Source organism: Callorhinus ursinus, unplaced genomic scaffold, assembly GCF_003265705.2.
Source record: "Callorhinus ursinus isolate GAN/ISIS: 27379988/994484 unplaced genomic scaffold, GSC_fseal_2.0 scaffold13, whole genome shotgun sequence".
Classification (NCBI taxonomy): Eukaryota; Metazoa; Chordata; class Mammalia; order Carnivora; family Otariidae; genus Callorhinus; species Callorhinus ursinus.
Genome location: NW_027397075.1, coordinates 44,033,870 through 44,059,843, shown reverse-complemented (window position 1 = coordinate 44,059,843; position 25,974 = coordinate 44,033,870). Strand labels below are relative to the sequence as shown.

Below are 25,974 nucleotides of genomic sequence, written 5' to 3'. Positions count from 1 at the left end.
CACACGGTGACCAGAGAGGTGAAGTGAAGTGTGGGGGTAGCGTGAGAGTAAAGGAGACACACACAGCAAGCGTCTGTTCTTTAGAGGGAGGCTATCATGGGGTGAGGGGTATATGGAAAATCTCTGTATCTTTCCCTCAATTTTGCTGTGAACCTACAACTGCTCTAAAAGTCTTAACCCACCAATAAAGCACTTGTAATTGGGTCTATTTCTGTGTTATCTATCATGTTTCATGGATTTACACACCTATCCTTATACTAATACCACACTGTCTTGATGTTTGTAACTTTATAATAAGTCCTGAAGTAAGGGTGTGTCCTCCATCTGGGTCCTTTCCTTTTCCATATAACTTTTAGAATAAGCTTGTAAATTTTTTCCAAACGTCCCGTTGGAATTTTGATTGGGAGTGCGTATAGATCAATTTGGGGAGAAAGGAGAGCTTAACAACATAACATTAAGTCTTTTGACCCATGAACAACAGTATCTCTGTCCATTTACTCAAATTGTCCTTAATTTCTCTCAGCATTGTTTGGGAATTTTCAGCATACAAATTGTGCATTTATTTTGATTTAGCCTTAGGATTTTAATTTTTCTGAGGCTATTATAAATGGTATTTTAAAAAATTTCAATATCTAATTGGTTCATTGCAAGTATAACGGAAAACAACTGATATCTGTATACTGACCTTGTGTTTTTAACTTTCTTTTTTTTCTTTTTTTTTAAAGATTTTATTTTTCCTTACCAGTGTATAGGAGCTTTTTGATTTTTGTAAATTGATTTATCCTGCAAACTTGCTGAACTCAACTTATTAATTCTAATCCAACTGCCTTTTACTTCTTTCTTTTGCCTTAAAGCACTGGCTAGAACTTCTAGTATGATGTTGAATCATACTAGAGAGAGTGGACATCTCTGCCTTTTTCCCAGTCAGAAGGAAAGCATTCAGCCTTTCACCATTAAGAATGATGTTAGCTAGGGCGCCTGGGTGGCTCAGTCGTTAAGCGTCTGCCTTCAGCTCAGGTCATGATCCCAGGGTTCTGGGATCGAGCCCCATATCAGGCTCCTGCTCAGTGGGAAGCCTGCTTCTCCCTCTCCCACTTCTCCTGCTTGTGTTCCCTCTCTCGCTGTGTCTCTGTCAAATAAATAAATAAAATCTTTAAAAGAAAAAAAAAAGAATGATGTTAGCTATGGGGCACCTGGGTGGCTCAGTCAGTTAAGCGTCTGCCTTCAGCTCAGGTCATGATCCTGGGGTCCTGGGATTGAGCCCCACATCGGGCTCTCTGCTCCTCGGGGAACCTGCTTCTCCCTCTGCCTCTCTCTCAGTCTCTCATGAATAAATAAATGAAATCTTTAAAAAAATGATGTTAGCCAACAATTACTTCAGACTGAGGAAGTTTCTTTCTATTCCTATTTTGCTGCATTTTTATTTTTTTTAATCATGAAGGGAAGTTGAATTTTGTCAACTGTTTTTTCTACATAGATGGAGATGATCATGTGTTTTGTTTCGGTTTTGATCTGCTGACATGGTGCAATACAATGATTTTCAAGTACTGAACCAACCTTACATTCCTGGGATAAAGATATTTGAGTATTATTTGTTATTCTTTTTGTATATTGCTGGGTTGACTTTGCTAACATTTTATTAAAGATGTTTGCACTGGGGCACCTGGGTGGCTTAGTTAGTTGAGTGTCCAACTCTTGGTTTCAAGTCCAGGGTCATGAGATGGAGCCTGGTGTTGGGCTCCATGCTCAGGAGGGAATCTGCTTGAGATTCTCTCTCTCCCTCTGCCTCTCCCCACTACTCATGTTCTCTCTCTCTCAAGTTAATTAATTAATTTAAAAAAAAGATGTTTGCATCTATATTTGTGGGAGATATTGGCCTGAAGTTTTCTTTTCCTCCAGAGTCTTTTCCTAGTTTTGGTATTAGGATAATGTCAGCCTCACAGAATGAGTTGGACAGCATCTTTTATTTTCTGAAAGAGTTGATGTGTAGACTTAGTTTTATTTCTTCCTTAAACATTTAGTAGAATTTACCAGTGAAGCAATCAGGGCCTGGAGATTTTATTGTGGAAAAGTTTTTAGCTACAAATTCAATGTCTTTTATAGATAGAAGGCTACCTAGGTTATCAGGGCAAACTTTGTCTGATTTTTAAAATATTTGTTGAAATTTGTTTTACGGCCTAGAATATGGTCTAACGTGGTGGCTGCCTCGTCCTTGGGTGCTCCACCAAAGGTGAAACAGTCTGTGTGTCTTGTAGGGGCTTGTTATCCTTTGGAATCAGTTTACTTTGCTGGCATGCAACCTCTGCTATCTGCCAGGTTCAAGAAATTAATGATCTTGTAGATTATCTGTCCTTTTCTTCTTGTTAGTATGGGAGCACTGTTCTCTTGCACTTTTCTACATTTCAAGTGGAAGTAGAACTCTATGGGAGTTTGGTTTTATTTTTTTTTTAAGATTTTATTTATTTGAGAAAGAGAGAGAGCACGAGTGGGAAGGGGCAGAGCGGGAGGGAGAAAGAATCTGAAGCAGACTCGGCACTGAGCATGGAGCCCAACGTGGGGCTCAATTCCACAACTGCAAGACCATGGCCTGAGCTGAAACCAAGAGGAGGATGCTTAACTGACTGAGTCACCCAGGTGCCCTGGGAGTTCGGTTTTAGATGATTTAGTAGTGATATTTCTTCTTTTGCTCTTTGTTGTTACTCCGATAAGGATAGTTTCACTGGCTCCCTTGACCCTTTATTCTACTGGTGGCTGCTTCCCACTCTGGGCCCCCTGCTATATGCTATTCAATGGCATAAAGCCAGCAGCCAAAATCAGGTTGTGATGAGTTATAAACTTGGGACAGCTTTGGCGGTCCTTTATATTACCCACCGTGAGAGACTTAGGCACCAAACTCTACTCCATAATAGCCCAGGCTCAGAGGTAGTTCTAAGTGACTAGAGGCGGAGGGCAGAATTTTACTCTGAGCTTAAGTCAGACCATTTGAGAATGCTATCTGTGTCTCCAGTGGTGTGGGATTTCTGGGAAGGCTACCAGGATTGTCAGTGTTAAATTAGCATCTGATGAATGAATGAAGAAATAAACAGAGAGTAGGAGAAAAGGTAGGAAAAGGCAAGAATTGCCTATTCCAGTCCTGGGGCAGGTGTTAATGGGCTAAGGTCATATTTTGCTTCGGTAGGTCACAGATAGGAGGATGGCGGAGACAGAATATCTTTACCAAGGCCCAGGATTCAACAGAAATTATGTAAGATTATAATATCCCTTAAAGAATTTAAAATAATCGCCCCCAAATAATATAATGGGCATTTTAATTTTACATTTCTGAAAGGTTTTACCATGAATCACTGTACACCAAATTAGATTCCAATGGAAGGCAGTCTTTTATAAAATATAACAAAGTTAAAGACACATTGCCTAGTATCAAGTACTTGTGAGAAGATATTTATCCTGCATAGAACTAGCTCCGTGACATTTATATTTTGAGAAATAATCAGTTAACCTTTTTGCCACAACTATCAGTCTCAACTTATTGTAAGAAACACTTGGTTAGGTTTTAAAATTGGAACTTTTAAAGCAGTATCAGAGGAATAAATTTCCCAGTGTATAAATCTGTAATACAGGATAATAACTACCACTGTCAGATCACACTTCTCAAATCTAACCCAACACTTGAGGATCCTGAGCATGAAGAGCAAGGCTAAACGGACGTGTGCTACAGCTGAAGACATTAAGCCAGCCACCTCAGACAAAGCAGCATTAATGTCACATAGGCCATATAGTGAAGTGACTTTTCCCAACAGTGAGATATGATAGAACGTATGAGTACTAACTCAGGAATAGAGCTTACATTTTTAAGTTCCACATCTAGAGGACCACAGCCAACCAGCTGAGAAAAGGCTATGGAGGCTATCTAATAATCCCCTAACCTAACAAATGTGAATGAAATTTTAGCTCAAGACTAACTATACAGTGAGGTTTAAATTAGGAAGTTCAGGGGGCACCTGGCTGGCTCAGTCGATAGAGCATGTGACTCTTGGTTTCGGGGTCGTAAGTTCAAGCCCCATGTTGGGCGTGGAGCCTACTTAAAAAAGAAAGAAAGAGAAAGAAAGAAAAGAAAGAAAGAAAGAAAAGAAAAGAAAGAAAGAAAGAAAGAGAGAGAGAGAGAAAGAAAGAATAAATTAGCAAATTCAGGGTTGTAGAACAGTACTTCAGAGTGAAGGATAGGTTGTCCATAAGGAAAAGGAGTTTTATTAACAAATGCCTGGGATTTACGCAAAGACCGTTATGAGCACCAGGCAATCAGGAAGTTGTAACAGAGAGAGAAAGAGAGAAGAGGAAGACTAATTTAAAGGACAGGAGGACACTACACAGGTCAATCTCATCCTGGTATGAGGAAGGCATCAATTATGTTTGTTTAGCACAGAGCCAACGGGCAAAGATAGGTGCCCAACAAATGGTTTTTGAAAAAAATATATGCTTTGTACCCCCATTTAGATGGTGAGCTACTTGATTATGCACTTTGTTATATTCTCCTCTCCATCTAGCACAGTGCTGGGAACTTAGTATTTGCTCAAAATTCATTAGTTAATTGATTTCTCCGCCTTTGGCATCTTCAGTAAAGCACAATTCACAAGGCAGAGCCATCTTTCAGAAATGTGTGAGCTGCCCATCCCCTCAAAACGGACAAAGGCAAAGAAGATGAGAGTGGGATGAGAAGGGTACTAACATTTTGCCAAATTAATGAGGGAATATATTGGTGCCCACAATGTGCTGGGAAATACAAAACCAGTCATAAGCCTGTCTCGGAAAAGCTTGAGGAAGTCTACAGGGATTAGAACAGTTGCTGAATTTATGGTACCCTGGGAACCTCTATTTGTCAAGTGCCACAGAGGCAGCCCTGACACTGGCACAGGTGAAGATGAATTTTCATTCAGAGCAGTGAGCCTTCTGACTCCATTAATCCTCAGGGTTTTGATGATGAATTTCTTTCTTTTTTTTATTTTATTTATTTTCACTCTAATGCCTCCTCCCACTGCCCTAACAGCGTGGAAGGAACAGAACAGATGGTCCTTTACGTGGAAGCCCGAGGGCTCATGAGGATACAAAGCCTGCCCACTCTGCAATCACATGACTGCACGTGCAAGGCAAAGCCTTGATTTCCCCCGGGAGACACAGATGCAAGGATGTTAGTATTCCCAGCGGAGGGAGAGGAGGGGACGGCTAACAGGCCATTTACAAGGAAGACCACACTTACACTAATATACTCTTCCGCAAGAACTGGGTTTAATCACAAAACAGGAAGACCGAAATCTGAAGATGAAAAAACACCAAAGTGAAATGGAGGCAAATAAGGGTTTTAGTAGGCTGCTATGCAAAGCCCATTTAGAATGAACTAGTGAAGACATACAGGAGTAGAACACTGGCCTCTAGTTAACCTGCCATTGGCTCTGACCCAGTTTTAATCGGAAGAAGCCAGGATTTACAACCTGCTTAAGGATGGAGTTTGACAACTGCTATAATCAGAAGAGCTGTCAACACAAGGACAGCTGTCAAGCCAAACTGTAATTCATAAAATATAAGAGCTAAGCCCCTAAGATATCCCCAACATCGTCTGTACTTACTGGATTTAACTAAGAGTTTTATTCAAGTTACAAAAATAGGTTAAGGGTCCTAATATCAAATAAAAAAATAGCTACGGAGTACCTAGTAAATAAAAAAGGTTAAACAATACTAAGTGACTAAATGGGTAAAATACGTCCAGCAGATTCCCTAGCACAGTGTTTAATAAATGGTTATTATTATTATTACATGCCCAACTCTGCTTTGATGACCTTAAAAACTGGCAGAAGTCTAGTGACCTAGTAAAAAATCTTAATTAAAAATAAATCACTCCTAAAAAAAAAAATCACTCCTATAACTGATTATTAATTAAACTTAAAATCTTAATTTCATGAAATATTCCTGAGTTGTCAGAATATTTTAGTTTTATATATTTGTAATGTCAAAACCTCTTAACTAATGGTATTATTTTAGTGTTTAATTATCTTGATTATAATATACATGGTATTTGTTTTGTTCTTTCTGCAATGAATAATATAATCTGAGAGACGGAAATAGAAGTTGTTTTACTAGATCAATTTTGGGCAGGATTCCTGAATCAGAGATAATTTTTATTAATGTCAAAACTCTCAGTGAACAGAAATAAGAATACAAAAGCACATGGAGGAACACAGATATGGATAAAGTACAGTTTTGAAAAACAGCCTTGACTCTCTAAGGTGACCAATGATAAAGGATTTTAATTTATTTTATTTCTATAAAAGATTATCTTGCAGAAAATAATGTCTGCTTTAAAAGGATACCAGGGCTGTAATTATTTATGAAATTATGAAAACAGGACTGGAAGTGGAATCAGGAGACCTGGACAAGTGTCTTGGCTCTGCTAGAAGACAACCTGTATTACCCTGTCAAGGTCACTTGGCCCCGCCAGACTTCAGCTTTTCATTTGCAAATGTAGAAAACAAGGCCTAGCTCAGACATCTGTTGGAAAGGTTAAGAGATTATGTATATGAAAACAGTACCACCACCACCTTATATCTATCTGGGTTTGGAGGTTTTTTTGTGTGTAAACGTTTTTTTTTTTTTTTTTAAAGATTTTATTTATTTATTTGAGAGGGAGAGAATGAGAGACAGAGAGCACAAGAGGGAAGAGGGTCAGAGGGAGAAGCAGACTCCCTGCCGAGGAGGGAGCCCGATGCGGGACTCGATCCCGGGACTCCAGGATCATGACCTGAGCCGAAGGCAGTCGCTTAACCAACTGAGCCACCCAGGCGCCCGTGTGTAAACGTTTTATTAGAGTACATATAAATTAAATACTGAAGAGGACAAATTTTCTTAAGATGAAATTATCCCTATAACTAACGAGCACATAGATCCAGAATCAGATCATTAGGGAGCCTGAGTGACTCAGTCGTTAAGCGTCTGCCCTTAGCTCAGGTCGTGATCCCTGGGTCCTGAGATCGAGCCCTGCATCGGGCTCCCTGCTCGGTGGGGAGCCTGCTTCTCCCTCTCCTGCTCCCCCTGCTTGTGTCCCCTCTTTCACTGTGTCTCTCTCTGTCAAATGAATAAATAAAAGAATCTTTAAAAAAAGATTTTATTTCTTTATTTGAAAGAGAGACAGAGATAGCAACAGACAGCAGGAAGGAGCACTAGCTGGGAGGAGACGGAGAAGCAGATCTGTGCTTAGCAGGGAGCCTGACACCAGGTGGAAGGCAGGTGATCAACCAACTGAGCCCCCCAGGAGCCCCCATTTTTTTTTTAAACTGAGGGTGTAGCCCTTTGAGTGTCCTGGTTTATGTGCAGGGTCTGAGTTCCAGTGCCTCATTATTTCTCATTCAGGAAGCATCATTTCCTGGGTTCGGTGCCATTGAAACCCAAGCCTACAGTTTTCCCAGTTTAGATGCAGCCTTAGCTCACACAATTACCATTATGGTTGTCTCATCCTTGCATATTGGGTGGGAGTTCAAGACACCTAAAGTCTGGGGACATCCCTTCACCTTTAAAAGAGGATTTTTGGTGTATTTCATCTAGCAAATAGTAGGTGCTCAAAAATATTTGTTGAATGAATGAAATATAATTAAGTCATATTCACAGTACTAATAGAGCCTATGATATTGTGATTTTAAATAATTTAAAATTAATTTTCAGACAAATTATAAATTAACACTCAATGTCTCTTCCATATATATAAATCATCTCCAAATAGAGAAGTTATTAAAGGGCTTATAAGAAAACCTTTTTATCCTATGCTTGCATTCTAGCCCTGCAATTACTCTTCCCTCAGGCAACCAACACTGACTTTTCATGTATCCTTCCAGAGATATCTTATGCAGTTACTAGCAAATATGTACAGATATCTTTATGGTGGCACACTATATACACTGTTCTGCACCTTAATCCTTTCACTTAATGATATATCTTAGAGATTTTTTCCATATTAGTACATAAATAAAATATAGCTTACTTTGAAACCAGTCAGGAAGACCTTTGGAAAATTCCAATCCTGTTGCTACCTAGAAATGCATTTTGCATATGTCAAGCTTCAACGGACACATTCCCACCTCCACAGAGGCATTCACCCCTAATGGTTAACTAGGGGTGACAGAGTGACTCATCTACATTCTCAAGGGCGCATGCAGTCTGGCTTAGCTGTTTCTACAGTTTCTGGATGAGAAATGGAAGGGAAGCACAACACACACCATAGAGAAGACGCTAAAAATATCTGAATGAGTGGACGAAACAAGAAATGAAGGGATGTAAATCAGAAATGAGTTAGCAGAGCACATGGATACACTAGCAGGGGTTGTCTCTCTAAGCAGAGCAATGAACTCTGGACCTCATGGCAAATATTCTGGAGCAAAATGAAGTTTGCTTTTTGAAATCAGACATCAGAAAAAAGGGGTAGCCCTGAATTTTGCACTGAAAGCCTCATAATCATTGTGAAGTTTCTTCTTTCCCCTTTCTGATTATCTGTGATTGTCTGACTTATGCCTGGTTGTCCCACATTGCCATCACAACTGTGAATGTGGCTAAGAAAGGTTTTTTTTCTGGGTCAAAAATCAGGGTTTAGAACAGCCAGCTCTTGGTGATATTAGAGGAGCTAAATGACAGAATTATCACATAAACGTGTTTGAGGAGTGAGCGATAAGTGCTGTGGAAGGAGGCATGGGAAGGGATTTGCTTTTCTCTCCTTTCCTAGGAAATCTAGAGATGTGGGTTTGAATTTCCAGCTCCCTTGAGTAAGTTTATTAACTTCTTTGAGTTTTGGTTTCCTAAAATAGGGAAACCAAAGCCCTATTTTTAAAAAAAAGAATTATTTATTTATTTGAGAGAGCGAGAGAGCACGTGTGCATGCACAAGCAGGGGAGGTGCAGAGGGAGAGGGAGAGAGAGAATCTCAAGCAGACTCCCTGCTGAGTGTGGAGGCTGACATGGGGCTTGATCTCATGACCCTGAGATCGTGATCTGAGCTAAAAATCAAGAGTCAGACGCTTAACCAACTGAGCCACCCAGGTGCCCCAACAAGCCCTATTTTATTTTTTATTTTTTTAAGATTTTATTTATTTATTTGAGAGAGAGAATGAGATAGAGAGCACGAGAGGGGAGAGGGTCAGAAGGAGAAGCAGACTGCCCGCTGAGCAGGGAGCCTGATGTGGGACTTGATCCCGGGACTCCAGGATCATGACCTGAGCCGAAGGCAGTCGCTTAACCAACTGAGCCACCCAGGCGCCCAAGCCCTATTTTAGAGGGCTGCTTATAGATGGAGCCTAGAGATTACCTTCCTTGTATACTGCATTGTGTATGTACATTTTTAATGGTACACCTTTCAAAGGCATTTGATAACATAAAATATGTATATATATATAGGTGTGTATATATATATGTAATTTTAATCAACAAATATTTTAAGTATGGTAGAGGAATATAAAGGCTAATAAAACAAATTTTTGGCTATCACAAATAATGCTGCAATAAATGTTCTTAATCATGTCTCATTACATATATGTCCAGGAGTATTTCTCGGTTATATAAACAGAAGTGGAATTGTTGGGTTGTAGGGTATGTGTACCTTCAGTTTCACTAGATTTTGCCAAAGTGATCTCCAAAGTGGTTGTGACAGTTGATACTCCCATCAGCAAAGTATGAATGTTCTTGCTCCACATCCTAATACTAATTATTTGTAGATGTTTACTTGTTGCCAAACTGACCAGTGTCAAGTTATATCTAAATGTTTAATCTACATTCTCTGATTATTGTTGGGAGACAGTTCTCCAAGGGATTCTTCATGATTTTGTACCTCTTGAGAACAAAGGTAATGACAGCTTCTGTTTCAGACTCTTTTCAAGGATGTGTGTATAGTGAACAGCCTTGGACAACAGAGGTAATGTTTCCTTCCAGAGCAGAGGGTAGGCTTCTTTACTGTCCAGTATAATAAAGATAACATGTTCTCCTGGGCCACAGCTGGGCAGGTTTGCTTGCAGCTCATTATAAAAGACTAGTGCTCCTTATGCTTAGGATTCCTTTTTTTTAAAGATTTTATTTATTTGAGAGAGAGCAAGCTCGAGCATGAGTGGGGGGGGGGGAGTGAAGAGAGAGAGGGATAAGCAGACTCCCCACTGAGCAGGGAGCCCGATGTGGGGCTCAATCCCATGACCCTGGGACCCTGAGCGGAAGGTAGACAGATGCTTAACCGACAGAGCCACCCAGGCGCCCCTAAGCTTAGGATTCCTAAGATATGATACACTATGTGTGTAGTATCTACCTGGACTTCTCTGCTTAGCTCCTATGGGACTCAAAAGGAAATGACACAAACATAAAGCTCATCTGCTTGCTGTGCTGTAACAGTCTTGTGTTTTTTGCCAGAATCCATGAAACTGCATTAGGCTAACTTGTTAGTCTATAAGCAGGGTATAATCCCAGATTACTCATAGTTCTTGACAGTTATGAGTGGGGTTGAGCATCTTTTCTTGCTGTTTATTTGATATTTGGCTCTTCCCATCTGTGAACTATCCATTTTTGGGGGTCTATTTTTCTATTTGATTGTCTTCCTTATTGGCTGGGGAGATGTTCTTGATATAGTCTGAATAATGATCTTACGCAGGTTATTTGCATTTTAAATATCTTCTCCCAGTCTGTGCCTTGTATTTTTACTTTGCTGACACTATCTTTTGTTTAATAGAAGTTTAAAATTTTTAATGTACTTATAATTTAAATTATGATTTGTATTTTTGAGTGTTTTCTTAAGAAACCCTTCCTTACCCTATTCATCTAAAAGTCTGTAATTTTGCTTTTCTTTATATGTGCATTTGATTCAGTTAAAATTGATTTATGTGTATGGGGTGCATTATTTGGTTATCTACTGTTGTATAACAAACCACTCAAAATCTAGTGGCTTAAATACAACAATGTATTATTTTTCATGATCCTGTGGGTTGACCAGCTGGTTCTTTTCCTTCAAAGAACTAATTTTTAGTTTGTTGATTTTCTCTATTGTTTTTCTATTCTCTATTTCACTTTTTTCTACTCTAATCTCTATTATTCTTTGTTTTCTTTAGGCTTTGTTTGCTCTTCTTTCTCCAGTGTCTTAAAGTGGAAGATTAAGTTAGTTACTGATTTGAGGTTTTTCTTCTTTCTGAACGAAAGCATTTACAGCTATAAATTTCTCTGTAAGCACTACGTTAGCCGCACTCCATAAGCTTTGGCACGTGTTATCTTCATTTTCATTCATCGCAAAGTATTTTCTGATTTCTCTTTTAATTTCCTCCTCCTTGACCCACTTGTTATTTAATAGTAAGCTTATTAGTTTCCTAATACTTGTGAGTTTTCAAGTCTTGATATCTAATTTCATTCCACTGTGGTTGGTGAACATACACTGTATTATTTCTATTCTTTTAAATTTATTGAGGTTGTTTCATGGACTTCATATTGTGTATCCTGAAGAATGCTCTATGTGCACTTGAAAATTATGTATATTCTGTTGTCTTGGATGGAGTGTTTCATAGATGTCTGTTAGATCTTGTTGGTTTATAGTGTTGTTCAGGTCTTCCATTTCCTTGTTTACCTTCTGTTTAGCTGTCCTACCCATTATTGAAAGTGGGGTGCTGCAATTTCCAACTATTAGTTTTGAATTGTCTATTTTGAGTTTTTTCTTAAGTGGTTGCTCTTGGGTTTATCACATAAGCATTTTACCTTCAGCTTCAGATTTATACTCAGCTTAATTCCAGTGATATGCAGAAACATTACTCCCTTATATTTCTATTGCATTTTCCCTCTTTTGGTGGCAGTATTGTTATATCTCTTACATCTATTAATGTTACAAATCCAACAAGACATTATTACAATTACTTTAACATCTGTAGTCACTTCCTTAACCCATTATAACTTTGTTCTCATCCATCTCCTTTGGGCTGTTATTGGCAAATGTATTATACTTCTATATGTTATGGGCCCAATAATACATTATATACATATTATTTTAGACATTACTTTTTAAAATCAGTTAAGGAAAGAAAGGAGAAAAAAGTATGCATTCATACTGTCTTTTATAAGTATATAATTGTATTTATGGGTGCTCTTTTGTTTTTTCATATGGATTTGAATTACTTTTTGGGTCATTTGCTTTTAGTCTGAATCTTTTCTTTTAGTACTTCTTGTCAGTCTGCTAGCAACAAATTCTCTCAGTCTTTGTTATCTGGGAAAGACTTTATTCCATCTTCATTTCTGAAAGACAGCTTTGCCAGATATAGATTCCTTATTTCTATAAATAGATATTCAAGGTCAGAACACGGTGGGATAACACTGAAAGTGCTCAAAGGAAACCACTCAACTGGGGCATAAATTGTCCTACAAACCAACCCAAATTGTGGCTTCTTTAAAGGTCAGTGTTTGATATTTGTTCTTACTCATGAAGGCTCCTCCCACATGTAGTATTCTCCCATCCTCCCCACTATTCTTGAGAGTACCCTTAGCCTTGAACTTCTCCAGGCTCTGCTGCAAATGAGGTCAGTTCCTTTGGGAAGAGATTAGGAGCTGTTTTAGAGTCTGCTTCTCCCCACAGGCAAAATCTCTGAGCCAGATTCTGGAGCCGGGAGTGTGGACAACAGCAAGCTTCTCTTTGAGTGACACCCTTCCTCTCCCTGCTCTAGGAGTTGGTGCTTGGTGGCAGTGCGGGGGGAGCCTGGTTTGCCTCTCCTGGCATGGAGCCACTACCCTGCAAGCCAGGGCAAGGGTGATCAGGGCTTCAGCAATGTCAGAGTACCACATCCAAGCCTCCATTTCATGGGTGGCTGCTGGACAGAATAAGGGAGCCTCCATCTCTTGACTGCACTTGCCTAGGACTTAGGTCTTTATATTTATTTTCTACCTTTTATACTAATGTTTAAGAATGTAATTTTAAAAAACTGATCTTGTATTCAGCATCTTTGCTAAACTGTATTAGTTTTAATAATTTGACTGTAGAGTCTCTTGAATTTCTATGTAGCTACTTATTTTGTTTGAGATTAATAATGATTTTGTTTCTTTTTATCCATCCCATGCACTTTTTAGTTCTTTTGCTTTTCTTTCTGTGTAGTCTAGGATTCCAATATAATATTAAAGAAACTTAGTTTTGGGAGGCATCCTTTTCTCATTCCTGTTTCTAAAGGAAATGCTTCAAACGTTTCACCTTTAGTAATATTTGCACTAGGTTTTTGATATATAATTTAATCAGGCCACAGAAGTTTCCTTGCATATCTAGTTTATTAAGAGTTTTTATCATAAACAATCATGTTATCTAACATTTACTGAGTACCTACAAGGTGTTGGACATTGTCCTAAGCACTTTACATAGATTAGCCTATTATATGTTTATAACATGTCTCTGAGGTTATTATTATTCCTATCTCACCATAAGTAAACAGGTTCATTGAAGTTAAATAATCTGTCCAAGTTCAGTAGTAGAACTAGAATTTGAACCCAGAAGTCTGGCTTAAGAGCCTGGGGTCTTAACTACTTTTCTGTATTACTTCTTTATATTGCATTCTGTATTGAATTTCCTCAATTGCTTTTTCTACATCTGATTTGTCCAAATGGTTTTTCAACTAACTTACTAATGCGGCAAAGTACATTAATAAGTGTTTAAACTGTTAAATCCTTTGAATTTCTAGAATAAATTCAATTTAAATCACATCTTTATAAAAAATATATTGATAGATTTCATTTGCTAATATTTTACTTAGGATTTTTACATATATGTTCAAAAGTGAGACTGACTCACAATTTTCCTTTTTTTGCTGGTTTTGGCACCCGCATTATACTAGCTAAACTCATAGATGAGTTGGGGCACGCATTTGGTGATATTTAATCTTCATTATTGGGCTGATAAACATAGTTAGCATCAACAGCTAGCTCAATAGTTTAGATTCCTGGACAACTTAGAGAGGTTTCTGACATCCAAGCCAATGCTAATAAGCAGTGGACATCTGGGGCATCTGGGTCATTTATTACTGAATGGTGGTCAAGGATGGCCAAAACTGGCAAAAGAGCTTAATGTAACCTGTCTCCCAAAGTCTGAAGGTAGTTGATCCTTAATCTGATTTAAATATTGATGGTTGTCTTTTACTCAACCATATTCACACCCAAATAGAATAAAAGTAAGGATACTTTACTAAGTGCTTTATTTACAAAATACTTCAGTATTTTTATCTCACTGAATTTATCCAGTATTCTTTAAGAGCCACACTATGTCCATCTTACAGATTATCCTCTATTTTATAGACTAGTTAAGTGAAGATTACTCAACTAAGCTAATCAGTTAGTAAGTGAAATGAGTTAAAAAATCAAACCTATTTTTCTTCGCTTCAATTACATAAAGAAAGTATTTCCTGTAGAAGAGACTGGAGCTCCTACAGTGACGATGATTAGCATCTCAGTTGTCACTGACAGTACCAAGAATGAAATAATGAATTTTCAAAGGGGGACTGGAGGAGCCTCCATTTCTGCTGATGGTACTGAAAGGCTCAATTTACTATGAATGTTCCCATAAGAATTTTAATATATCTCCAACTATAGAGGTTATTAATCTATTTTTAAACAAAAATGACTGTACTTCTGCTAGTGACCATTTTCCTTTTTAAATTTGTTTTTATATTATTTCTTAAAATTCAAGTATAATTAACAGTGTTATACTAGTTTCAGATATACAATATAATGGTTCAATAATACTATATATTTCTCAAATGTTCATCAAGATAAGTATAGCCTTAATCTCCTTTACCCATTTCACCAACCCCCATGCCCCCATCCACCTCCCCTCTGGCAACCACCAGTTTGTTCTCTGTTTTTTTTTTTTTTTTAAAGCAGGCTCTAAGCCTAGCATGGAGCCCAACATGGGGCTTGAACTCACAACCCTAAGATCAAGACCTGAGCTGAGATCAAGAGTCGGACACAACCGACTGAGGCACCCAGGTGCCTCTGGTTCCCTGTACAAGAGTCTGTCTCTTTTTCCCTTTGTTCATTTGTTTCCTAAATTCTTAATTCCTTAAATGAGTGAAATCATGCAGCATTTGTCTTTCTCTGACTTATTTCACTTAGCATTATACCCTTTAGGTTCATCCATGTTGCTGCAAATAGCAAGATTTCATTCTTCTTTTGTGACTGAGTAGTATTTCCTAGTGTATATGTGTATATATGTCTACTTTACCCATTCATCTTCTTCATCCATTCATCTATCAATGGACACTTGGGTTGCTTCCATATCTTGGTGATTATAAATAATGCTGCAATATACATAGGGGTGCATATTTTTTTGAATTAGTGTTTTTGCTTTCTTTGGGTAAATATACAGTAGTGGAATTACTGGATCAAATGGTAATTCTATTTTTAATTTTTTGAGGAACCTCCATACTGTTTTCCACAGTGGCTGCACCAACTGACCAGGCATTTTTCTAAGCACTACACAGGGTTGGACAAAGTTGAAATAAACAAATAGAGAAAACTTTCTAATATGATTACTAATAATTTGGAAACATCTTACCATAATGTAGAGCTGTCTGACCTTCATTATCCTGTAAAAGAAACAAATAACACATTTTAGAAGTCTACATTACTGCAAAAGTATGAAAGTACATAAGCTATAGCAAATATATCTGGTACACCAAAGCTCTACAGGTTTATCATAAACAGTTCTTTGAGCCTCCAGTAACGTCTGAGCAAGCTCTACTGAGGAGAACAGAGGCTGCTGAATGGCAACTTGTGTACGCAGATGCTACAGCAGAGTCCCAGGAAAACCAGCCTGCAGGTACTAAACCAAAGGGAACCTCTTAACATGTGGCAGTCTGATTACCTAACTAGAGGCAAAAAAAAAACCCTGACACTGTATATCCTTTATCTTGGTTAGTATTATAATGTTCTTTCTAAGTTTATAGCCAAATTTATCTAAGAAGTCTGTGATTTTTCATAGAAGTTAATAGCTTTTGGGGCCCCTGGGTGGCTCAGTCAGTTAAGCATCTGCCTTCGGCTCAGGTCATGATCCCAGCATCCTGGGATGGAGCCCCACATCAGGCTCCCTGCTCAGTGGGGAGTCTGCTTCTCCCTCTCCCTCTCCCTCTGCCTCTGCTTCTGCCCCTCCCTCCACTTATGCTCATGCTCAATCTGTCTCATAAATAAAATCTAAAAAAAAGTTAGCTTTTTAATCCCCTTTCAAATAGTCACAAATTCCAGGCTCATGATATTATCAAATATTATCAGATCAAATATCATAAAGAAACATGATTTCAAAGCACACAAAGTCCTAGAAGTTAAGAAAGTCAAAAGTTCCCACAGATAACTCCAATAGCTCAGTTAATTTTTTTTTTCTTTTAAAACCAAGATATTCTAACTATATATACTAATTGTAGCACACATAAGTACCTTTTAGCAATGCTGCCTCTTAAGTTGAGAGCAGGTGATCATATTAATAAGTAACAAATCAGGATTAAGTACAAGTAAGAAGTAGAATTTAGTAGTTAATTTGATATTCACTTAGTAATATGCATAGCCACTATTGTGCCCCTGGTAATTAAGAATAAATGCTTAATTATTGTGAATAAGTGGGAAAGAGTGATATTATGACCTAATCAACTATTCCTGGGCACACCATATCTACTTTCCTCACTTCTTAGAAGTTGAATGTGAGGGTTGATTCCCAGAACTTTTGGCTATGGTTCTATTTAATCCCTGGGATGATTCCCAGAACTTTTGGCTATGGTTCTATTTAATCCCTGGGTTGATTCCCAGAACTTTTGGCTATGGTTCTATTTAATTTCCTATGGCAGGAAACTTCTTTTCTGGTTCAGACAAGTAGTAAGAAAAAGTCATTCCTTAAGGGCTTTTTAACACCTAGAGAAAGTTTGCAGGGGTGACATTTGGGGGGGCAGAGAGACAACCTTGAGGCAATATAGCTTAATTAAACTGTTTTGCTACCAGAGAATAGGAATTCTTGTTGGATTTGGGGGTGAGGTGTGAGGAAGTGAGTGGAGATCTGAAATAAGTAATTCTGAGGGACCTTGGGAGTCGGGAAGACTTGGCTGAAGTGTACAGTGGTTAAGTGTGGGATGCCCATCGAAGATCATTAGGATAATAAACTCTAAGGGAAGTAAAAGATGGAAAGGAATACTAAGAAGTCAGGAAGATAACAAAATATTTTTGCCTCCTTTAAAAAAAATTTTAATTGAAGTATAGTTGACATACAATGTATTAGTTTCAAGTGTACTACTTAGTGATTCAACAATCATATACATTACAAAATGCCCGTTTCTTTTTTGTCTTTTTTAATATAGCCCCCGCCTTGCTCCCCGCTCCCCTTTGCCTTGCCCTGCTCTTGAGGTTAAGGACAGGTAGGAGAATGGAACAGAGGCAGCTACACAGTAAACAGGTTCCAAGTGACGTTTATGGTAGGCGGAACAACAATGGGAAGTTGCACTCCAGAGTATTCTGACTTGCCTGGCTACAACCAAAAACAATTTAGAAAGAACAAGAAGTGCCCATTACAGCTTTAGACTCATATCTACTTTGCCCATTTCCAACGTTAATCAGAAAAAGTGTATGTAGTGTGTCTATATGTTCTTATACATTCACATGCATGCACGGGATCAGTTTATACATTCGTGCTTATGGTTTAAATGTTCAGCAATAGAAAGCAATTTCAGAAAGGGCTTAATCTACTGCAATTTTGGACTTACGTATCCATCATGCAAAGCTGTATTTTCCACAATTATCTATCTTTAGGAAGTGTAGTTCTCTTCCTATTTGTGCATAACTTTCTTGTTTAATCACCCTATTTATATATATATATGTATTCGAAGTTCAGTTTCTTTCAACCAACCTACCTTCCTTCCTTCCTTCCTTCCTTCCTTCCTTCCTTCCTTCCTTCCTTCCTTCCTTCCTTCCTTCCCTCCCTCCCTCCCTCCCTCCCTCCCTCCTGCCCTCCCTCCCTCCCTCCTTTTTTTAAAGCAGGCTCCACACCCAGCATGGAGCCCAATGCAGGGCTTAAACTCACGACCCTGAGATCAAGACCTGAGCTGAGATCAAGAGTCCAGATGTTTAACATCTGGTTATAGTAACATCCCATTGTGTATATTTATATATATATAATATTATATATATATATTTATATATATATGTGTATATTTATATATATATATTATATATATATATTTAACGGACTGAGACACCAGGTGCCCCTTTTAATTTCTATCTGTTTATCTTCATTAGGGAGGTGGAAACAATTTTTTTAAAGATTTTATTTATTTATGAGAGAGAGAGAGAGAGAGAGAGAGAGCACAAGCGGGGGAGCGGGTGGTAGGCAGAAGGAGAAGCAGGTTCCCCACTGAGCAAGGAGCCCAATGCGGGACTTGATCCCAGGACTCCAGGATCATAACCTGAGCTGAAGGCAGATGCTTAACCAACTGAGCCACCCAGGCATCCCTAGAAACAATTTCTTTTAATCACTTTTACCAATGAATACTAAATTTGTATCTCCAGCCCAATTTCTAGTTAATTAAAAATATTTACTGAGCTCCTACCATGTCCCAGTTACTATTCTAGGGACTGGAAACACAGATGTAAGAGAGAAAAGGTCCCTTATGTTATAAATCTTACATTCTACTGGTAGGGGAAATAATAAGCAAATTAATATATTTAATAACAGGCAGTGATATGCTCTGAAAAAAAAACCAACAAAGCAGAATAAGGGTCTAGAGTGATGTGGGGTACTGTTTTAGATAGAGAGGACAAAGAAGGACTCTGTGAGAAGGTATGTTTACACAGAGAACTGGGGAAGATTCTAGGGTAGCCATGTAACCCAAGCTGAGCAAACCACAGCATCCATCATCGTCCTGGTCTGAAAAGCCAAGCCAAGCCAATCAGAGTTTTTGCTCAGGATTCTGAAATATGGAAACTAGGGGGATGGAAGCATGCGTACAGAGAAGGTTCTTGCCTCTATAATCAAAATAAGACAGACACAGATGGACAAATACTGTATTCTTTCACTTACATGAAGTACTTAGAGTAGTCAAATTCACAAAGACAGAAAAACAGAAAAGTGGTTACCAGGGGCTCGAGGAAGGAAGGAATGGGGAGCTTTGTTAATGGGGACAGAGTTACGGTTTGGGATGGTGAAAAAGTTCTGGAGGTGGATAGTGGTCATGGTTGCACAATGTGAATGTGTTTATGCCACTGCACTATACACTTGGTTAAAATGATTAATTTTCTATTGTATTTTACCACAATTAAAAAAAAAAAAAGCACAAGCAAATGATGTGAGCCAAAACTGCAAATGGCAACATTCTCCACCTCTCGGAGAAAACGTCTGCAGTAGAAAAGAATGAAGTAGGGTGCCTGGGTGGCTCAGTTGGTTAAGCGACTGCCTTTGGCTTAGGTCATGATCCTGGAGTCCCAGGATCGAGTCCCACACCGGGCTCCCTGCTCAGCAGGGGGGTCTGCTTCTCCCTCTGACCCTCTTCCCTCTTGTGCTCTCTGTCTCTCATTCTCTCTCTCTCAAATAAATAAAATCTTTTTAAAAAATTTAAAAAATTAAAAAAAGAAAGAAAAGAATGAAGTATTCACAAAGAAATGTAGTGGTCAGAGATGGAGAGAAAATGAGTCTCTGATTCCTATCATTCCAACTATATCCTTGCCCTTCTTGGTTAGGTGAGTCAACAACAAAATACTCCCTAGACGAATGCTGATCTTTTTGTCTCTTGCAAATAAGAGTCCTAATACAGAATGCAAAGCGATTTATGACCTGAGTCTTCCTCCCAATTCCTCCTCCCATTTTGGTGACTGCAGTTCCCAATAAGAAGATCTGTCTGGACTTCCACAACTGTAAATGCTCTTCCCTCTGCTTGAAAACCATCTTCTGATCTTTTATAGATAGATACTGTCTTGCTCTTTTCTCGTGTTTTAAAATGCAACTTTGACATATTTGAGCATTTTAAATAGACTTATTTTATAGTCCCTATATTTCTTTCATTTGAGATCAGGGAAGAGATGGGTGATGGCTACATGTGATGTTTGTTGTGCTGCCTGAGATCTGCTTAATGTTGATTGATTCCTGTGTACTTTATAATTTTGGACTGTAAGTTTATTTTAAGTGGGTTTTTTGGGGGGACTCTGGGTGGCATTTTCTTTCTTTTTCATTTATTTTTTAAATTTAATTTTATTTAAATTCAATTAATTATGATATAGTGTGTTATTAGTTTTAGAGGTAGAGTTCAGTGATTCATCAGTTGCATATAACACCCAGTGCTCATCACATCACGAGCCCTCCTCAATGCCCATCACCCAGTTACCCCATCCCCCCACCCATCTCCCCTCCAACAACCCTGTTTGTTTCCTATAGTTAAGAATCTCTAATGGTTTGTCTCCCTCTCTGATTTCGTCTTATTTTTTTTTCCCTCCCTTCTCCTCTCATCCTCTGTTTTGTTTCTTATATTCCACATATGCGTGAAATCACATGGTAATTGTCTTTCACTGACTGACTTAATTTGCTTAGCATAATACCCTCTAGTTCCATCCATGTCGTTGCAAATGGTAAGATTTCATTTTTTTCTGGGGCGCCTGGGTGGCTCAGACGGTTAAGTGTCTGCCTTTGGCTCAGGTCATGATCTCCAGGTCCTGGGATCGAGCCCCATATAGAACTCCCTGCTCAGCAGGGAGTCTGCTTCTCCCTCTTCCTCTGCCTCTCTCCACTGCTCCTGCTCTCTCTCTCTGTCTCAAATGAATAAATAAAAAATACTTAAAAAAAAAGATTTCATTTTTTTCTGATGGCTTAGTAACATCCCATTGTGTATATTTATATATATACACCCCACCTCTTCTTTATCCGCTCATCTGTCAATGGACATCTGGGCTTTTTCCATAGTTTGGCTACTGTGGACACCGCTGCTATAAACATTGGGGTACAGGTGCCCCTTCAGATCACTGTTTGAATCTTTTGGGTAAATACCTAGTAGTCTAATTGCTGGGTCATAGAGTAGCTCTATTTTCAACTTTTTGAGGAACCTCCATACTGTTTTCCAGAGTGGCTGCACCAGCTTGCATTCCCACCAACAGTGTAGGAGGGTTCCCCTTTCTCTGCATCCTCGCCAACATATGTTGTTTCCTGACTTGTTAATTTTAGCCATTCTGACTGGTGTGAGGTGGTATCTCGTGGTTTTAATTTGTATTTCCCTGATGCCGAGTGATGTAGAGCATTTTTTCATGTGTCTGTTGGCCATTTGTACGTCTTCTTTGGAGACATGTCTGTTCATGTCTTCTGCCCATTTTTGACTGGATTATTTGTTTTTTGGGGGATGAGTCTGGTAAGTTCTTTATAGATCTTGGATACTAGCCCTTTATGTGATAAGACATTTGCAAATATCTTCTCCCATTCTGTAGGTTGTCTTTTGGTTTTGTTGACGGTTTCCTTTGCTGTGCAAAAGCTTTTTATCTTGACAAAGTCCCAATAGTTCATTTTCACTTTTATTTTCCTTGCCTTTGGAGACATGTTTAGCAAGAAGTTGTTGCGGCCAAGGTCAAAGAGGTTGCTGCCTGTGTTCTTCTCTAGGATTTTGATGGATTCCTTTCTCACACTTAGGTCTTTCATCCATTTTGAGTCTATTTTTGTATATGGTGTAAGGAAATGGTCTGGTTTCATTCTTCTGCATGTGGCTGTCCAATTTTCTCAACACCATTTGTTGAACCAACTGTCTTTTTTCCACTGGACATTCTTTCCTGCTTTGTCCAAGATTAGTTGACCACAGAGTTGAGGGTCCATTTCTGGGTTCTCTATTCTGTTCCACTGATCCATGTGTCTGTTTTTGTGCCAGTACCATACTGTCTTGATGTTTACAGCTTTGTAATATAGCTTGAAATCCAGAATTGTGATGCTAACAGCTTCGATTTTCTTTTTCTGAGTGGGGTTTTAAGTACGAAAAATTCTGTGCTGTGTTCACTGGATTGAGGGTCTGTCCCTCCAGAATGATCTTGCTTTTGTTTCTGCTGGGTACCACAGAGATACTATCAGTCTCTATGTTGATTTCTTAGCTTGAGGATTTTGAACAATTAGTTGGTGTAAATTTTTTTTTTAAGATTTTTATTTATTTATTTGACAGAGAGAGACACAGTGAAAGAAGGAACACAAGCAGGGGGAGTGGGAGAGGGAGAAGCCGGCTTCCCGCAGAGCAGGGAGCCCGATGCGGGGCTCGATCCCGGGACCCTGGGATCATGACCTGAGCCGAAGGCAGATACTTAACGACTGAGCCACCCAGGCACCCCAAGTTGGTGTAAATTTTAAAAGGGCAAACCTTTCTCCCACCCCTGGGCCTGGAACTCAGGCCAAGACAAACTCTCCACGTTAACTTTGCATTGGTGGGCAGATTATTTTAGTCTACCTTTTCCCTGATGGTTGTTGGTGTTCTTTCAGATCTCTATCTCATTGGTATTGAGACTGGCAAATCCTTTCAGGGCAGCCTAGTGTTGGTTTAAACTTATCACTTTCTTTTTAAAGCTTTGGGTTTTTTAAAGTTATAAGACTTACAATTTTGTTTCTTGGCTGTGTTTGTTTGAGCCGCTGGAGAATTACCTTGCTTTTTTAAAAGCTCTGCTATGTATTTAAAGGGATGCTTGTTATATTTTATTTTGCGTTGCTGGGTGTTTTGTGGTGGCAGAATTTTCAGAGTATTTAGTCTGGAATCTTGTAGGAAAAGGAAATCCTTTAACCTTTAAGACACAATTCAGCTTCTTCAGGAAACTTCCCCAACTTCTCAGGTGGGGTTAGGTGCCCCTTTTTCTACTACTGGGCAGAGCATACTATATGTACTTACCTGTCTCTTCCACTAAGACGGTGAACTTCTTGCAGGCAAGTACTATGTCTTTTACCCAGTGCCTATCACAGTATCTTGCATATAGTGTATGCTCAATAAATGTTCATGAAATGAGAGAATGAAAGTATTACTTTCATCTTTACTCATTCGTTTATTCTTTAATTTCTTGACCTACCTTTTTTCTTTTACCTGAATTAAAAAAAAAATCTCCATGTAATTCCTATAGTGTAAAGTATAACATCAGTATTGTAATGCAATAAGGGACTAAACAATGAACAGGAGACTCAGTTTACAGTTAACTAAGTGCTAAATGACTACTATATTCAGTTTGATTTCTAGATTCTTTTTCTTCTATACGTGCACACAGCAAATTGGTCTCTCTTGAATTTATACAGATTATTTCTCTCCCCACATGTATTCTGCACTAATCTTTGTTTACTTTATTTTGATCATGTCTCCATTTTATTAATTATTTGTTTAAAGACTTAGTTTTCTTCTATCTCCAGATTGGGTACCCTATCAAACATAAGAAATATATTTAATTTTACCAAATGAAGTATTAATGAAAATATTAAATATTTTGTTCAGAACTGATATGCAGGAAACTTTATTTTATCCCTTTAACATTAAGCCACTGATAACACTACTGTTTCCTGTGCATAAAACTCTATAGCCAAGTTGATTTTTTTCCTACTGTTAAAAGCAGTTTATCAAATTGAATTAAGAGCCATATTTCTATCATATTTACAGCTAACATCATATTCAATGGTGAAAAACTGAGAGCTTTTCCTCTAAGATTTGGAATAAGACAAAGAGGTCCATGTTCACCATTTTATTCAACATAGTACTAGAAGTCCTAGCTGCAGCAATTGGACAAGAGAAATAAAAAGCATCCAATCTGGTAAGGAAAAAATGAAACTGTCACTATTTGCAGATGATACAACACTATATAGAGAAAAACATAAAGACTCTACCAAAAACTATTAGAACTGATAAATGAATTCAGTAAAATTGCAGGATACAAAATTAATATACATAAATCTGTTGCATTTCTATACACTAATAATAAAGCAGCACAAAGAGAAATTAAGAAAGCAATCCCATTAATAATTGTACCAAAAGGATAAAATACCTAGGAATAAACTTAACCAAGGAGGTGAAAGATCTATACTCTGAAAACCATAAAACACTGATGAAAGAAATTGAGGACAACACAAACAAATCAAAAGATATTCCATGTTCATGGACTGGAAGAACCAATATTGTTAAAATGTCTATACTACTCAAAGCAATCTACAGATTCAATGCAATCCTTATCAAAATACTAACAGCATTTTTTTTTTAAAGAATGAGAACAAATAATCCTAAAATTTGTATGGAACTACAAAAAAGCCTGAAGAGCCAAAGCAATCTTGAGAAAGAAGAACAAAGCTGAAGTCATAATCCCAGATTTCAAGATATACTACAAAGCTATAGTAACCAAAACAGTATGGGACTGGCACAAAAACAGACACATAGATCAGAGGAACAGAATAGAGAGCCCAGACATAAACTCATGCTTATATGGTCAATTAATCTATGACAAAGAAGGCAAGAATATACAATAGTCTTTGATAAATGGTGCTGGGAAAACTGGACAGCTACATGCAAACGAATGAAACTGGACCACTTTCTTACACCATAAATAAAAATAAACAAAATGGGCTAAACAACTAAATGTGAGACCTGAAAGCATAAAACTCCCAGAGGAAAACACAGGCAGTAATTTCTCTGACATCAGCCTTAGCAATATTTCTCTAGATAGGTCTCCTGAGGCAAGGGAAACAAAGGCAAAAACAAACTACTGGGACTACATCAAAATAAAAAGCTTCTACACAGGAAAGGAAACCATCTACAAAATAAAGTGGCAACCTACTGAATAGGAGAAGATATTTGCAAATGATATATCCAACAAGGGATTGATATCTGAAAAACAAAAGATTTATGGAATGAATACGACAGGAATAAAAGGTACAGTATAGGGAATATAGTCAATGACATTGTTATATCATTGTAGGTGACAGACAGATGGCAGCTACACTTGTGGTAAGCATAGAATAACATATAGAGAAGTTGAATCACTATCTTGTACACCTGAAACTAATGTAACATTGTGTGTCAACTGTACTCAAAAACAAAAAACCCCCAACCCTTTGTTGGAAAATGTTGGAAAATAAAATAGTTTTTTTTTTTTTTAAAGAACTTATACAACTCAATCCCCTGAAAACAAATAATCCAATTAAAATGAACAGAGGACCTTTGGAAAAGACATACAGATGGCCAACAGACACATGAAAAAGATGCTCAACATCACTGATCATCAGGAAAATGCAAATCAAAAACCACAATAATGGGTGTCTGGGTGGCTCAGTAGGTTAAATGTCCAACTCTTGATTCTGGCTCAGGTCATGATCTCAGGGTTGTGAGATCAAGCCCCATATCGGGTTCTGCACTCAGCACAGAGTCTGCTTTTCTCCCTCTCCCTCTGCCCCTGCTCATAATCTCTCTCTCTCTCTCTCTAAAAAATATAAAACAAAAAATAAAAATAAATTTAAAAAAATTTTTAAACCCCACCATAAGATATCACCTTACACCTGTCAGAATGGCTAGCATAAAAAAGACAAGAAATAACAAGTGTTGACAAAGATGTGGAGAAAAAGGAACCCTCATGCACTGTTGGTGGGAATGTAAATTGGTGTGGCCACTGTGGAAAACAATATGGAGGTTCCTCAAAAAATTAAAAATAGAAATACCATATGATCCAGTAATACCACTACTAGGTATTTACCCAAAGAAAATGAAAACACTAGTTTGAAAAGATATATGCACCCCGGTGTTTTTGCAACATTATTTATAGAAGCCAAGATAGGGAAGCAACTCATGTGTCCACTGACAGATGAATGAATAAAGAAGATACAGTATATACATACATACATACATGCATACATACATACTAGGGAATATTACTCAGCCATACAAAGAATGAGATCTTGCCATTTGTGACAACATGGATGGACCTAGAGGGTATTATGCTAAGTGAAATAAATCAAAGAAAG

The 25,974-nt window shown here is 38.1% G+C and overlaps 1 protein-coding gene across 4 annotated transcripts in view; it reads right to left on the bottom strand.

The window, feature by feature from the left end:
- ACBD6 (acyl-CoA binding domain containing 6) overlaps positions 1 to 25,974 on the bottom strand; it is a 216,185-nt gene that overhangs the window by 6,024 nt on the left and 184,187 nt on the right. For all 4 annotated transcript variants that reach the window (XM_073900163.1, XM_025877881.2, XM_073900164.1 and 1 more), the window contains one exon: positions 15,571 to 15,601. In XM_073900163.1, the coding sequence (XP_073756264.1) occupies positions 15,571 to 15,601 (31 nt within the window). The remainder of the gene's footprint in view (positions 1 to 15,570; positions 15,602 to 25,974) is intronic.